The sequence below is a fragment of the Phyllostomus hastatus genome, unplaced genomic scaffold (genome assembly GCF_019186645.2).
Source record: "Phyllostomus hastatus isolate PE091 unplaced genomic scaffold, TTU_PhHast_1.1 phas_contig_58, whole genome shotgun sequence".
In the NCBI taxonomy this organism is placed as follows: domain Eukaryota; kingdom Metazoa; phylum Chordata; class Mammalia; order Chiroptera; family Phyllostomidae; genus Phyllostomus; species Phyllostomus hastatus.
This window is the reverse complement of record NW_025333916.1, coordinates 43731663-43745257: the sequence shown is the minus strand read 5'-3', so window position 1 is coordinate 43745257 and position 13595 is coordinate 43731663. Positions and strand designations below refer to the sequence as shown.

The 13595-nt window shown below is 48.0% G+C and overlaps 1 protein-coding gene across 2 annotated transcripts in view; it reads left to right on the top strand.

The window, feature by feature from the left end:
* The window catches only part of MYO10 (myosin X), a 191653-nt gene extending 178763 nt beyond the window's left edge, over positions 1 to 12890 (top strand). For both annotated transcript variants that reach the window (XM_045847792.1, XM_045847791.1), the window contains exons 32-41: positions 24 to 218; positions 1475 to 1632; positions 3503 to 3626; positions 4126 to 4423; positions 5433 to 5640; positions 6418 to 6554; positions 7409 to 7529; positions 7934 to 8389; positions 9944 to 10135; positions 11455 to 12890. In XM_045847792.1, coding sequence (XP_045703748.1) covers positions 24 to 218; positions 1475 to 1632; positions 3503 to 3626; positions 4126 to 4423; positions 5433 to 5640; positions 6418 to 6554; positions 7409 to 7529; positions 7934 to 8389; positions 9944 to 10135; positions 11455 to 11556 — 1991 coding nt within the window. In that variant the 3' untranslated portion in view covers positions 11557 to 12890. The remainder of the gene's footprint in view (positions 1 to 23; positions 219 to 1474; positions 1633 to 3502; positions 3627 to 4125; positions 4424 to 5432; positions 5641 to 6417; positions 6555 to 7408; positions 7530 to 7933; positions 8390 to 9943; positions 10136 to 11454) is intronic.
* The last annotated feature ends 705 nt before the right edge of the window (positions 12891 to 13595 follow it).

Here is a 13595-nt window from a genome sequence, read left to right as displayed (position 1 = left end):
GTATACTTTAATCTTCCTTCCAGGCTGGTTGCACAAAGAAGTCAAAAACAGCCCGAAGATGTCTTCACTGAAACTGAAAAAGCGGTGGTTTGTGCTCACCCACAATTCCTTGGATTACTACAAGAGCTCGGAGAAGAGTGCTCTGAAATTGGGCACCCTGGTCCTCAATAGCCTCTGCTCGGTCGTCCCTCCCGATGAGAAGGTGTTCAAAGAGACAGGTAACCAGGGCCGGGTGCTCATGGTGAGCTGGGCCCCAACAGTGTGCGTCAAATCATGATGAGCTCTGGGTCTGCAGGAGCAAAGGGCTGAGAGTCCTACCAAGAGGGTGCACTTTTTCCCTCAAAATGAAGCTCTTTTCTGGTTGATTTATCTTCTGAGGCTGCCTGTGGTTAGCTGTATGAACACTTAGTGCTTAAGCCATAGCAGCAATTTTCAACTGGTGTGCTGCAAGAAATTTTAAAACACGCGATACCTGACTGTTTAGTCAGGGGCACAGACCTCTCTTCCCTTAGATGTCAGATTGAAAAGTGACAACAGCCAACACAACTAGTCGTCCAAAGTGAATGAGCCGGAATCATACCCATTTTTTATTTTGTCAGATTCGCAAAAGATACCTATTTTTTGGTGTATTGAAGAATTTTAGTAAAAATTGAGGAAGAGAAAGCCATAAGATGAAAAAGGTCGAAAGTCACTGAACCATGCTGGAGATCTGATTTATGGAGTTGCAGAAAGAGCCTTCTAAGGCCAAAATCTGTAAACAGATGAAGGTAGTCCTAAGGAAGCTTAATTTTTATATGCTTTTCTTTCATCCTTTTTATCATTGTACCAGAAGTCATAGTGCAACCCCCAAAAGATAAACCCTGTCAGTGAACATAACTTAAATAAAATACTGTGTAAGCTTAGGTTTTTTTTCCTTTCAGTATTTATTATAAAAAATGCTTCTAGATTTATTTTGATTTTTATTGCTAGTTATGATTTTGTGCTTTTTAAAAATATAGCTATTCCATTCAGAAATATTTTTGTATTTTTGATACTCTTGCAAATCGCAGCTCGTTTTGAGCAGACTGCTTACTTAGCACAAGCATTTTCGCGGGAGAGTCTAAGGAAAGAGGAGGAGAAAGCTATGGGCAGTGTCTTCCCTCTGGTTCCAGCGCCCTGAAGGGGACTTTAGTTCACACCTGTTTTCCTTCGAGAGGAAATGGTGCAGTTTATACACTTCATTCTGGGCTTACTATTTTATGTTTGCCATCCTCCCTAAACTGTCAGCTCCTTGTGTCTTTTGGGCACCTAGACACCCAGTGCAGCACAGGGCAGGTGTATGAATTCAGCAAGTAGTTATTGAGTTCAGTAACTGAAGGGACTCAGGTGGAGATGGCACAGGCTCCTAATGGTGCTGGAGTCCTGCACTCTAGTACAGGAGCATCACATTGGTCACCAAGCCTAAGCTGACGCGTGTGCGATGCGTCCGTTGCAGGCTACTGGAACGTCACCGTGTACGGGCGCAAGCACTGCTATCGGCTCTACACCAAGCTGCTCAACGAGGCCACCAGGTGGTCCAGTGCCATTCAAAACGTGACCGACACCAAGGCCCCCATCGACACCCCCACCCAGCAGCTGATCCAGGATATCAAGGTAAGGTGGATCCGAGCTCGTCGGGGTGGTTCATAGTCGCTCGCAGATTCTCACCCTTGCCACATCGACGCCTCGGCGTTAGTCAAGCTCTGTTGTTACCATGTAGTCAGAACTAACTCCTGGCGCATCTTTCGTTTGCACATCCCTGATTTTAGGACTCTAAGTGCAAGACTTTGGGCAAAATTTTATGCTAAAATATTTTATTTTGGGGGAGGTGTTTGATGCTGCTGCTGCTGAGGCAGACCTGATCGCTGGGCTCTGTAGGCAGAGGGATGATGACGGGCTGTGGTTTGGAGTGAGGTCCCGCATCACAGGGACGTGGCATGAATTGTGTTGGGGATGACGTGCTGTGCCAAAGGTCAGCCTCGCCTCTGGATGGTGGAGACCTAGGACTGACACAGTAATTCTGCTCTAAACTGGATGCAGTTTCTAGACCGCACAGGGGGCTTCACGGAGAGCCCAGATCGGCCTAGAAGACTTGGAGTCTGTCTCAGGGGCCTCCAAACTCAAAAGCTCTGTCTCTGGACCAACACGGACTGTGTTAAAATGTAATTTCTTGTTTATAAAGATGAGTTGTTCAGTAGTGTGTGTGTCGAATGAACGGACACACAAGTGAATGGTGGTCGTGCGCAAATTACACACTCATTTTCCGGAAAGGAAAACTGACCTGAGAAAATATTTGGGTTGCATTGCTCACCTTGCTGGCCAGTCCCTGGTGCTGAACCAGGTCAAAGGGATTATGTGTGCTGATGTTCCTCCATGTTATCCACGCAGACGGATTCCCAGTACGAAGGGAAGAGCTGGAGGTGATTCCAGAACAATAGTGAGGCAGGTGATGTGCATCAAAGGGACTTAGCTAATTGGATCCAGGAGGCAAATTCCGCCTCTGTAGAGATGTCAGTAGTGTGGCATTCCCACCAAATTCAAGGTGGCCTTTTGATGCCAAGGTTACATGTTTTCTGGGTGTTTGAAGCTAAATTTCACCAAATGAGTTATTCTCCAAGACTTTGCAGAGCTTCCGTGAACCCAGGATGCCGAATACTAATAATGTTATTTCTAGGCTTTTGAGATAGGAGTAAAATATGCACATATCAGCTGAGCTTTGTTTTCTGTGCTGTATCTGTTATTACTTACATTCTCTAATTAATCTGAAATCAGACATTAAAAATGTAATAGAATTTTCTAAATATTAAAAGGTGCTTTTTAAGAAATTAGACATGTTACCATAATTAGGTCCATATATTGTTTAAGTAATTAAAGTATTTTTCCTATTTTTATTTTTATTGAAAAAGTTTCATAGTGGAAATGAAATTACCAGGATACAGTGAGTCATTGCCTCTCCACTTCGTCTGTTTACTTAAAGCTACAAAAGTAACTGACTTTTTCGCATCCTGTATTAACATTTTAGGAAGGTAAATACATGACGAATTTCTTTGAGGATCTCTTAAATTTTAGCAGTGAAAGAAAAGACAGGCACATGGAAAGACAGCCTCACTTAATACCTGTAGCTTCAGGTATAGACAGAATACAGAAGACAAAACTAGCAAATGCATTTTAAACGATTATATGGATAAAGGTACATGACTTGGCTAAATGATCGATGACTAAATAATTAGCAAGAGAGCTTTAAATATATGCATGAGAAACAGAGAAAGAGCTATGTAACAACATGTAATTGTGATTCACTTTCAGATCCAGATTGTGGTCTCTTTGTGCTTGAAATTATTAATGCTGGGTTTCTACCATCCTTCCTAAATTTGTCAGATGGTTTAGGCTTTTGAAAAATAGTCATGTATAGGAGAAGACAGATGCATGTATGTTTTCTACCATACGGGCACTTGCTTTCTGTAATGGCTCCTTTATTTTCAAGGAGAACTGCCTGAACTTGGACGTGGTGGAGCAGATTTACAAGCGGAACCCCATCCTCCGCCACACCCACCACCCGCTGCACTCCCCGCTCCTGCCCCTGCCCTACGGGGACATCAATCTGAACCGTGAGTCCCCAGTTCTGCCCACACTCGGGACACTGGCTTTGTTCTCCCGGTTAGCTCTTCAGCTCCGGTGTGTTAGCATTTGTTGCTTGTGGTGATGCAAGGGTTGCCATACTAAAAAAAAACTTCAAAGCGGGTCAGAACATGGCAATATGCCTGTGCACTCAGAGTTGCCTTCACATCCTAGAGAACAGATCCTGAACAGTCTTAGATTCCGATTATGGGACCAGTTGGCCATGGGCCAACATTTAAGTAAGAATTTTGTACAGTAAAATAGTTGACTGCCGTAACAAAACAGTGAATTACATAAAGTTATAAATCACATGACATAACTTGCTCCCCTGTGTTTTGACAGCTGTTTCCAGCCGATTCAAAAGCACAGGGACCATGGTGGGTGCTGGGTCACGAGGTTGCTGTCTGTCCCCATTCCTTTCTTACCCTGCTGTGCACAGTGGGCCTCCTTTGACCCCCTGTGTGACTTGTGTCCGTTTGCTTTTCCTAGTGCTCAAGGACAAAGGCTACACCACCCTCCAGGATGAAGCCATCAAGATCTTCAACTCCCTCCAGCAGCTGGAGTCCATGTCGGACCCCATCCCCATAATCCAGGGCATCCTGCAGACGGGGCACGACCTGCGCCCTCTGCGCGACGAGCTGTACTGCCAGCTCATCAAGCAGACCAACAAGGTGCCGCAGCCGGGCAGCGCGGGCAACCTGTGCAGCTGGCAGATCCTCACCTGCTTGAGCTGCACCTTCCTGCCGAGTCGGGGGATCCTCAAGTACCTCAAGTTCCACCTGAAAAGGTGCGAGCTGAAGACAAATATCGAATGCTTTCACTTACACGCAGAATCCGAAAAACAAAATAAACGACCAAACACAGACAGACTCACAGACACAGAGAACAAACTGACATTTGCCAGAGAGTAGGGGGTTGGAGTGCTGGGTGCCAAAGGTGAAGGGATTGAGAGGCACAGATTGGTAGTTATAGAATAGTCCTGGGCTACAGAGTCCAGCACAGGGAAGGTAGTCAGTAACACTGTAATGACTGCGTATGGGGCCAGGAGGGCATTAGATGGTAGGGGGTGGGTGGAGGAGATCGCTTTGCAAGGTGCACAGATGTCTGATCACTGTGCTGTACACCTGGAACTAATTTAATGTTGATGTGCACTGTAATTATAAATTTTTTACATAAAAGGCATGAGATGGCCCGGACAGAGCTGCCCCGCAGGTGATGTGGTGGACTGTGGTTCAGATAAGGAGACCCAGACTACAAGGCACCCACTGCGCGCCCGGGATCTCTGGGTCACACTTTGTCGGTCACTTAAGTAATAAGCTCCAGTGCAGACATCATTTTCCCCTCTAAGCCACACGGGGCTGCCTCAGGGACAGGTCGCTTTCAGTGTGGTGTTTTTAATGGGCAAGCCATTGGATGCATTTAATTACTACAACCGTGCATGCACAGAAACACCCCCAGACTTACTTATTCCAGGTAAAAAAGTAGTAGAAACACTGTGATTCAGATTCTGATGAAGTATGGAAAAATCAGTTTCATAAGACTGCAGAAGGCAGGACTATTTCAAGTGTAAGAGCACCACAGATGGGAAAGTTGCAGCAGGCAAGCATTGGCTTTTTGGGGTTTTTGTTTGTTTGGGTTTGTGTGTAAACGGAGCCTGCACAGGCTGAACAGGCCCCTGCTGGGAAGGGGCTGGTGTCCGCTCCATCCACCACTGGTGCCTGTGCCCCACGCAGAGCAGCCCGTCCGAGCCGGCCGTCCTCATTCCAGCAACTGACATCTTGGTGTTTGTCTCCTAGGATACGAGAACAGTTTCCAGGAACCGAGATGGAAAAATACGCCCTCTTCATTTACGAATCTCTTAAGAAAACCAAATGCAGAGAGTTCGTGCCTTCCCGAGATGAAATAGAAGCTCTGATCCACAGACAGGAAATGACGTCCATGGTGTACTGCCACGGCGGGGGCTCCTGCAAGATCACCATTAACTCCCACACCACGGCCGGCGAGGTGAGGGAGCCGCGGGCGTCGCCTTCTCTCTGGGCACATGTGCACCGTTAAATCTGCTCTCACTCCCAGTTGTGATTTGCGCAGTAAACACAGACACAAACAGCCTGTATCCACCCATGTGTGTAAAGAGATGAAAATATATATATTAAATATGAGTAGAGACCCCAAATCAAAGTTGAGCCAAAGCACCCGAGACAATCCCAGTCCTGCTAATCTGAGAAGCAGTTGAGTGTCTCGTAGAGTTCTCAGCCCTGACTCAGGTTGCCCACTATGACAAGACTGTCGCAGTGAGGTGTTTATGTTAGCCGCACATTACCTGGAATGTTGGGTCAGGTAAGTGCCTTTTTCAAAGTTTGAACTTAGTATTTATAAAACCAACTGGCAAAAAGGAATAGAGTGATAAAGCAAAAAAACAAAACAAAACTACTTGTGTGGAAGAAACATTAGTAGAAGTTAGTGTTGCTTCTTGGAGTTCATGAAGTTATTAGATAGAACTCAGAGCTTCAGATTTCATGCACTTTTCCTCCTTGTATGGGCTTGCAAGACACTGGCCCAACACCTGTCCCTATCTGTGATCTTTTTGGCAAGAAAGAGATAAAACTGGTTTCAACATAACAAAAAAGAAACAACAGCACCTCTGAAATTCTGGGTGACCACACATGACAATTTAGGAGGCTGTTTGGACCCTCACTTTTGCTGGCAGATGAAGGCATGTCCTGGAACCATGTAGTCGAACCACAGCTCTGGGAGCTGAAGACCTCACGGTGTGTCTTGCAGGTGGTGGAGAAGCTGATCAGAGGGCTGGCCATGGAGGACAGCAGGAACATGTTCGCCTTGTTTGAGTCCAACGGACACGTGGACAAAGCCATCGAGAGCCGGACCATCGTAGCTGATGTGCTAGCCAAGTTTGAAAAGTAAGTTCCTTCTCCCTGAAGTGCTGGCTGATAATGTAAAAGCAATTAAGAGCTCATGTTGAGGATTTGAACTTCCAGTGTACAGCTTCTGTGTGTGCGTTGGACTTCTATTTTACTTGTGTTGAAGCTTACTTACCATTTTATCTCTGCCGGCTGACTTTTTGATTCCTACATAAAGCCACTGTCCCAGATATGGTTCAGTTCGTCATCAACCCTTCACCCCGTTCTTTCACTCCCCTGATGACCTCATTACCGAGGAATTTCCTGACGTGTGGGTGCTCACGTGTCCATTAGCTTTGAAATGGGGTTAGGATTTGCAGCTAACTCAGAAACGTATTATCTCTGCTGGAACCCTAATTTGATTTGTGACTCTCATATCCCCTCAGTAGCGCAAAAGATATTCCTGCTTGGAATAAACCCAGCCTCCAAAGTATTCATGTTAATTTTTATAAATATTGTGGTTTATTTGAGAGTTGGGAATTGAAGAAATAGCCTTTGCTTCTTTTCTTTCTATGGATTCAACATAATGCTTAGCTAGTACTAATTAGGCTGGGGCACTGGGGAAATACTTGTTAGCACATTTTAATTGGAGGCTGCCCATTGGTTGTGTTAAAGTGAGATCTGAGGAGAGTGTGGCTTCCAACTCTGGTGAAGTGACATTCCTGAGGGACTCTGATAGGCCTCATCCTTGCTCCGTCTCCTCGCTCCCTCCATCCCCATCTCCACCCACTGGGTTATCTGAGCTTGGACAGAAAGTCCTTCCAGAGACTAAGCCGCACAAAGTCGACTCCCTGTGGGGCACCGAAGACCCACCTCGTGGTGCTTGCTGAGCGTCTCCTGGCTTCTCTCTGTAGGCTGGCTGCCACCGCAGAGGGGGGCGACCTGCCCTGGAAGTTCTACTTCAAGCTCTACTGCTTCCTGGACACAGACAACGTGCCAAAAGACAGCGTGGAATTCGCATTTATGTTTGAACAGGTAAAAGGAACTTTTAGAAACAGATTCCTTTCTCAGAGAGAGAGGGGTAAAACCCATTAATCCCCCCTGTCAGCTAACTGCTAGTCCTTAGAAAGTACGCCTGGCAGTCATTTCTTCAGCATGGACAGGGTCAGCTACTTGTGCTGTTTGTAGAATAAAATTCATGCACCTTGTATGGGAACTCCTGTGCCAGGAAGTGTTCTAGTTGGGCAGAGACAGAAATAAGGAGTAAAGCATACACATTAGATGGTAGCCATGCTAGGGAGAAAAGTCACGAAGCAGAGGTCAGAGTACCATTTTTAGGGAAGGTGACATTGGAGAGAATTCCTGATGAAGGGAGGGAGGGAGGGAGCCAGGCGGGCATCCCGTGTCTGCCCCTAAAGCTGTGGACCACCCTCTCTCAGGCCCATGAAGCTGTCATCCACGGCCACTACCCGGCCCCCGAAGAAAACCTGCAGGTTCTCGCGGCCCTGAGGCTGCAGTACCTGCAGGGGGACTACTCGCTGCACACCGCCATCCCGCCTCTCGAAGAGGTGTACTCCCTGCAGAGACTCAAGGCCCGCATCAGCCAGTCCACCAAAACCTTCGCCCCATGTGAGCGGCTGGAGAAGAGGCGGACGAGCTTCCTGGAGGGGACCCTGAGGCGGAGCTTACGCACAGGCTCCTCCGTGGTGCGGCAGAAGGCCGAGGAAGAGCAGATGCTGGACATGTGGGTCAAGGAAGAGGTCTCCTCTGCTCGAGCCAGTATCGTCGACAAGTGGAAGAAGTTTCAGGGGATGAGCCAGGAACAGGCCATGGCCAAGTACATGGCCTTGATCAAGGAGTGGCCTGGTTACGGGTCAACGCTCTTTGACGTGGAGGTGAGAACCGGCTGCTGTGCGTCGTGGGCAGGCGGGCTGCTGCTTCGGGGACCAGGATGGGTCCAAGAACATGAATCAGGGCCACCCTGGCCCCGCTCACAGGGAGGGAGGGTGGGGCCGCACGCTGCTGATTGACCCTCATCGGTTAGTGCCCTCCTGACTTTGCCCTGAGCACACTTGCCCACCAAAGCTTGTCTTCCTTCTTAGTAGCAGATACTTTTTTAATATTAGGAGTGAGTGAAAAATTAAGGTGTCTGCTATTCTGAAATAATCTCTCTTTCTTATGGAAATTATAGATCTAGTAAAAAGTGCTGTTAAAAATCTGCATTTAAAATTTTTTTTAAATCTTAGTACTATGTACACAAAAGTAGAAACTTTGGATATACTTGGATTCTACATTTTTATTTTCTTCCCATGGTTATTTTCAGGAAAGAATTTCTGTTTCAGAATTGGAATGTGAACATTAATATCAACCCCTTATAGATTTATACCTTTTTTCACTTTTGTTAAAGTAGATCATTTCTTGAAAGAAAACCTTACTAGTGGTTCAGACCCAGGCTTGGCCAACTGCAGCGGGGGCGAACCGTGCCTGCCCCTTCTGTAAGTGAGGTTTCGTTGGGACGCGGCAGTGCTCATCCCTTTGTGTTTCTTCTCGGGCTGCTGCTTGCATTCAAGCAGCCCGCAAGCCTAGATAAGATATTTACTGCCTGACCCTTAACATAAGCTTACTCTCCCCCGGTCTAGGCGAGCTTCCGTTTTTCTTATCACAGTTATTTGTCCTGCATCTGAGGACCTTTAAATGGGGCTCTATGAAAATCTAAATGTTGATTTTTGTATTCCAAGATCCCTTCGTGGCTTCTCCCTGGGTGCTGTCCTCGGTTTGTTTACTTGGTGGATGCAGTTGTGTTGGTTTTCGTGTATAAATTAGATGCTTGGTCCAAGTGCCTCGTCTTGGCCTCACTAATGTGTCCCCCCTCCCTACCCACCCCCCGTTTGTCCTGGTTTGGATCAGGCCTGTGTTACCCCCGAGTCAGGGCCCTTATTTTCCTCCAGGGATCCGGGCAAGAAAGTCTGCCATTAAAGCATCGGGATCAGGTCACTGCTGCTCCCTGTCGAGAGACTTGTTCGCGGGGAGCCAGAACTGCTCGGCACTGAGCGGCGTAAAGCCTTGTCCCCTGTGGTTCTAGGTTTTGTGTTTGAAGGATAATCATCAAAGGATTGGAGGCAAAACTCACACTGGAAGAGCAGACCTGGCTCAGGTGCTCGGCTTGCTGGGGGTCACGGTCAGGTTCCTCAGCCGCGGGCGCCTCCATGTGGCTTGTTCACATGACCCGCAGAGTGGCGATGTCCAGGGTCAGAGCAAGGTGTTAGGATTCACCAATTACAGGACAGCCAAAGAGATGCGGTGTCTCAGAGTTCAGGCCCCTGGCATGAATGTGTACCGAATGTGTTCAGTGTCCTGTGCGCAGTGCGTGCCGGAAAGCCTGTGTTTTCTGGGTTCTGGGCTCCCGGTGGCTTCCTGATCTAACCCGCACGCTGACTCTCGCCCACCAGTGCAAGGAAGGCGGCTTTCCCCAGGACCTCTGGTTGGGCGTCAGCGCAGATGCCGTCTCTGTCTACAAGCGCGGGGAGGGGAAGCCGCTGGAAGTCTTCCAGTATGAACACATCCTGTCCTTTGGGGCCCCCCTGGCAAACACGTACAAGATCGTGGTGGATGAGAGGGAGCTGCTCTTTGAAACCAGTGAGGTAAGAGCAAACCATGGCCACAAACAAACAGAAAAACAACATGCCATTTCTTGTTGCCTTTGGCCAAGTAATTTTATGTGAATGTTTTGCATTAAGGTATGAGACGATACCAGTATGACGGTCCCTACCCAGCGTCATGTTCCTTAGAGACTGAAATCTGACAATCCCAAACTTCTTCTCTATCCCTCTGCAACAGAGAAATATGCTTTCCTCATATCAGGGTCTTACCCGTGGAGGAAAGGAGAAGAAAGGAACGATACACATGTTCAAGGCGCTTGTGAAAATTAGTAGATGGTTCTGGCAGTGCGGAGCCACAGTGAGCCTCAGATCTGCGCAGCCTGTAGAGTGAGCAAGGGATGCTGGGCACAGCTGATTCTGGCTCACAACAATCAACGCCCCCCCCCCCAAATAAAACCTTAAATATGTATGCTGTCCACTCCAAAGTGTAAAGCATAATAATAACAGTGATAATACCAGAAGCCTGTTGAGGGAGCTGCCTGCAAGCAGAGGTGGGGAATGGAAACGAATGCCCACCGCCCGTCTGGCTATAGGGACTGGAGAGGGGGGAGCGGGAGGCAGACTGGAGATGGGCAGTGGTGGGGGCCAGCGACTAGCGGGTCTCAGGTACCAGGCTGCTGAGTTTGATTACCACCAACAGACAGCCTGGACCTGCTCTGGGATCTTTGTGCATGATGTAAGGACGGTGTGTTCACAACAGCGATGTGGGGTGGGATTGGCAGGAAACAGAGCACCAATAAGTAGAAGCTAGTTAGGATGTCTTAGGGGTCCAGACCAGCCATGCGGAGTGATGGACCAGAGGAGATTACAGGAGCTAATTCAAGATCAGAGCTGGCACGGAGCAGAACTGGCCAGCTGCCACTCTGCCCGTTCCTTGGAGCCTTGGTTCTGTTTTCCCGGTTGCATCGTGGGGGGTTGACTAGAACTATATGACCCAGTCTTTAGCAGCTGTGATTGCGGGCTCTGTCATTTACTCTTATTTTAAGAGCGGGAGAAACCCCAGTCCTAGTGATACCAAATCTAGTGTCATTGGGTGTTTTGTTTAACGTGCAGTCTTGATGGTTTCATGTTAAACATGAAAGAACCACCAGGTGGTGCACACTGTATTTGGAAGTCACAATTCCCCCTTCTTTGTGACTCGGAATAAGTACAAAGCAGGGAAACGTTTGGCTTCACACAAAACTGGAGCTGTGGGTTTGCATGGCAGGCTGGTGGGTTTTGCTGGGACGACACGGAGTCATGAGGCTAAGCCCACTGCCCCGGCAGAGACTGACCGTGGACCGATTCTGCTTCCCTGGCAGGTGGTGGATGTGGCCAAGCTCATGAAAGCCTACATCAGCATGATTGTGAAGAAGCGCTACAGCACCTCGCGCTCCATCAGCAGCCAGGGGAGCTCCAGGTGAACACAGGAGTGAGTCACGTGTCTTCAGTACCTGAATGCGCCCCCCTCTGGCCTCCACCAGCTCAGCGCAGAGCTGCCCAGGCTCTCTGGAAGCCTCCCAGAGGGAGGTGTCTCCGAGGGACCTTTTGCCCCGTCCACTTCAGTGCTCACATATTAAGCTCTCAACCTTAACCCAATTTTAAAGCTTTACTACTCTTAGATGACACATGCCTTAAAGAGAGAGAGAAGAGAAAAAAAAAATTCACACTGCCGCCAAAGCAGCCAGAAGTGCCTTAACTTGTGGAACCAACACTAGTGGACCTTAATGTGCTACTGAAGGGAAATGCTCCCCCCGCCTTGTTGGGGAGACTGACAGAGCTTGGAAGGGGGGCTTTGTCCATCAATTATGCACTAACCTCCCAGCCTGATTTCCCGACATCTCGGGAAGGTGAGGGAGTGGGGAGGGGACAGAGGGAGCGCAAGGGGACAGTGTATTTTAGTTGGAGTGCTGCTGGCAGCCTTCTTCACAGACATGTATTAACTTTTATTCTGTTTCATCTTTTAAGTATATGTGCTTGCCCGTGCATGCATGTGTTCATAAACTCATCACTTTAATCATTGTTTCAAGAGTATTAAAAGCAAAGGGAAAAAGGAAGTGCAATGGTGTAAACAGTCCGTCTGTATATTTTAATAGTTCAGAGTTATAGTCTCCAGTTGTTTCTTTATAAGGTGGTGATATTAACAAACCGGAATCCTGGGTTTCCTTGTCATTGCTGTATTTCAACAGCCACATTTGGACTCAGTTTTGTCTTACATGTAGCAAAGTCTGCATTCTGTGTCTGCTGTATTATAAACAGATGTGCAGCCTGCAAATAACTGTATTTATAAACCACTTTTAAACAGCTGGCTCCGGGGCTGTTTTTAGAACTATATGAAGTCATTTTGGAGTCTTTAGTTCCTAAAAGATTTAAGTTAAAAAAGTGTTTCTTTGAAGGTTAGCTTCTATCGCTCCGGGTAGATTACAACACGGTCATGCTGAACACGGGGAGAAATGCTGTGCTCCCCAAAGGCGGAAGGACGCTGGCGTTGGATGCTGAGTCTTGAATAAAGTACACGCGTTTTATCCCAAGTTTATAACGGTGGTCTGAAAAAGGCACCTGTAAATGAATCGGCATTTATGACCAGGGCAAACATAATCTGGTCTCGGACTTCTATTTTCATATGGAAAAGCTGTAAAGACTTAGGCCACCTAAGTCTACCCACAGAGGAAAACAATGCCTTACCCCTTACTGACAGCCATGTGAAGTCGTTGTTTGTTGGCTCAAAGAAAGTCTGACAATAAAAAATATTAGCGAATATGCAGTGTGTTTTCCTGATCGGGGTTGCTCAGTTTCTATGGGATTTTCTTTTTGCTGGTTTTGGGTTTCAGTGCTTTGGGCTTCAGGGGGTCCCAGCAGTGCGTGTCATGTCCTTGATCGCTGGTCTGAGAACACGTGCAGGTGCCCCGACTGCTCTCGGAGGCTCAGAGCATGACACCGAGAGGGCCAAACAGGTAAAAGACCGGTTCGATGAAATCACAGAAATTGAAGACTTGATATGTGTGTTCCTGTCGAACAGGCTCCTGTCACCCAGCCCCAAACTGTGTCTGACGCCACATTGTGATCCCATGACCCGATTGCAGCCATGATCACTGTGGAGCAGAAGACATGGGCAGGCCGTTTCCCCACCCATCTACCCGAAGAACCAGCTAGGCATCAGGGTATCCCCTGCAGACGCCCCTCAGCCAGACTTGGGTGTGAGCAGCCAACGTTCCCCGAACGTCCCTCTTACCTCTGCCCCCACCTCTGCTGTGCCCAGGAATGGCCTTTCCCCTGCCCCAGGGGCTGGAAAGTAACCCGAAGGCAGGGGCTGCTGAGCACCTGTGGCCTAGAGGGACCTGAGGGAAAGTGAGCTGTGACTCAGATGTTCTGTTCCTGTCTTTGTTCTTTCAGGCCCAGAGAGAAATTGGCAGGCTTGCCTTTCCACTGCTCACCCTTCAGGGTTTCCTCTGACTTCTTGTAC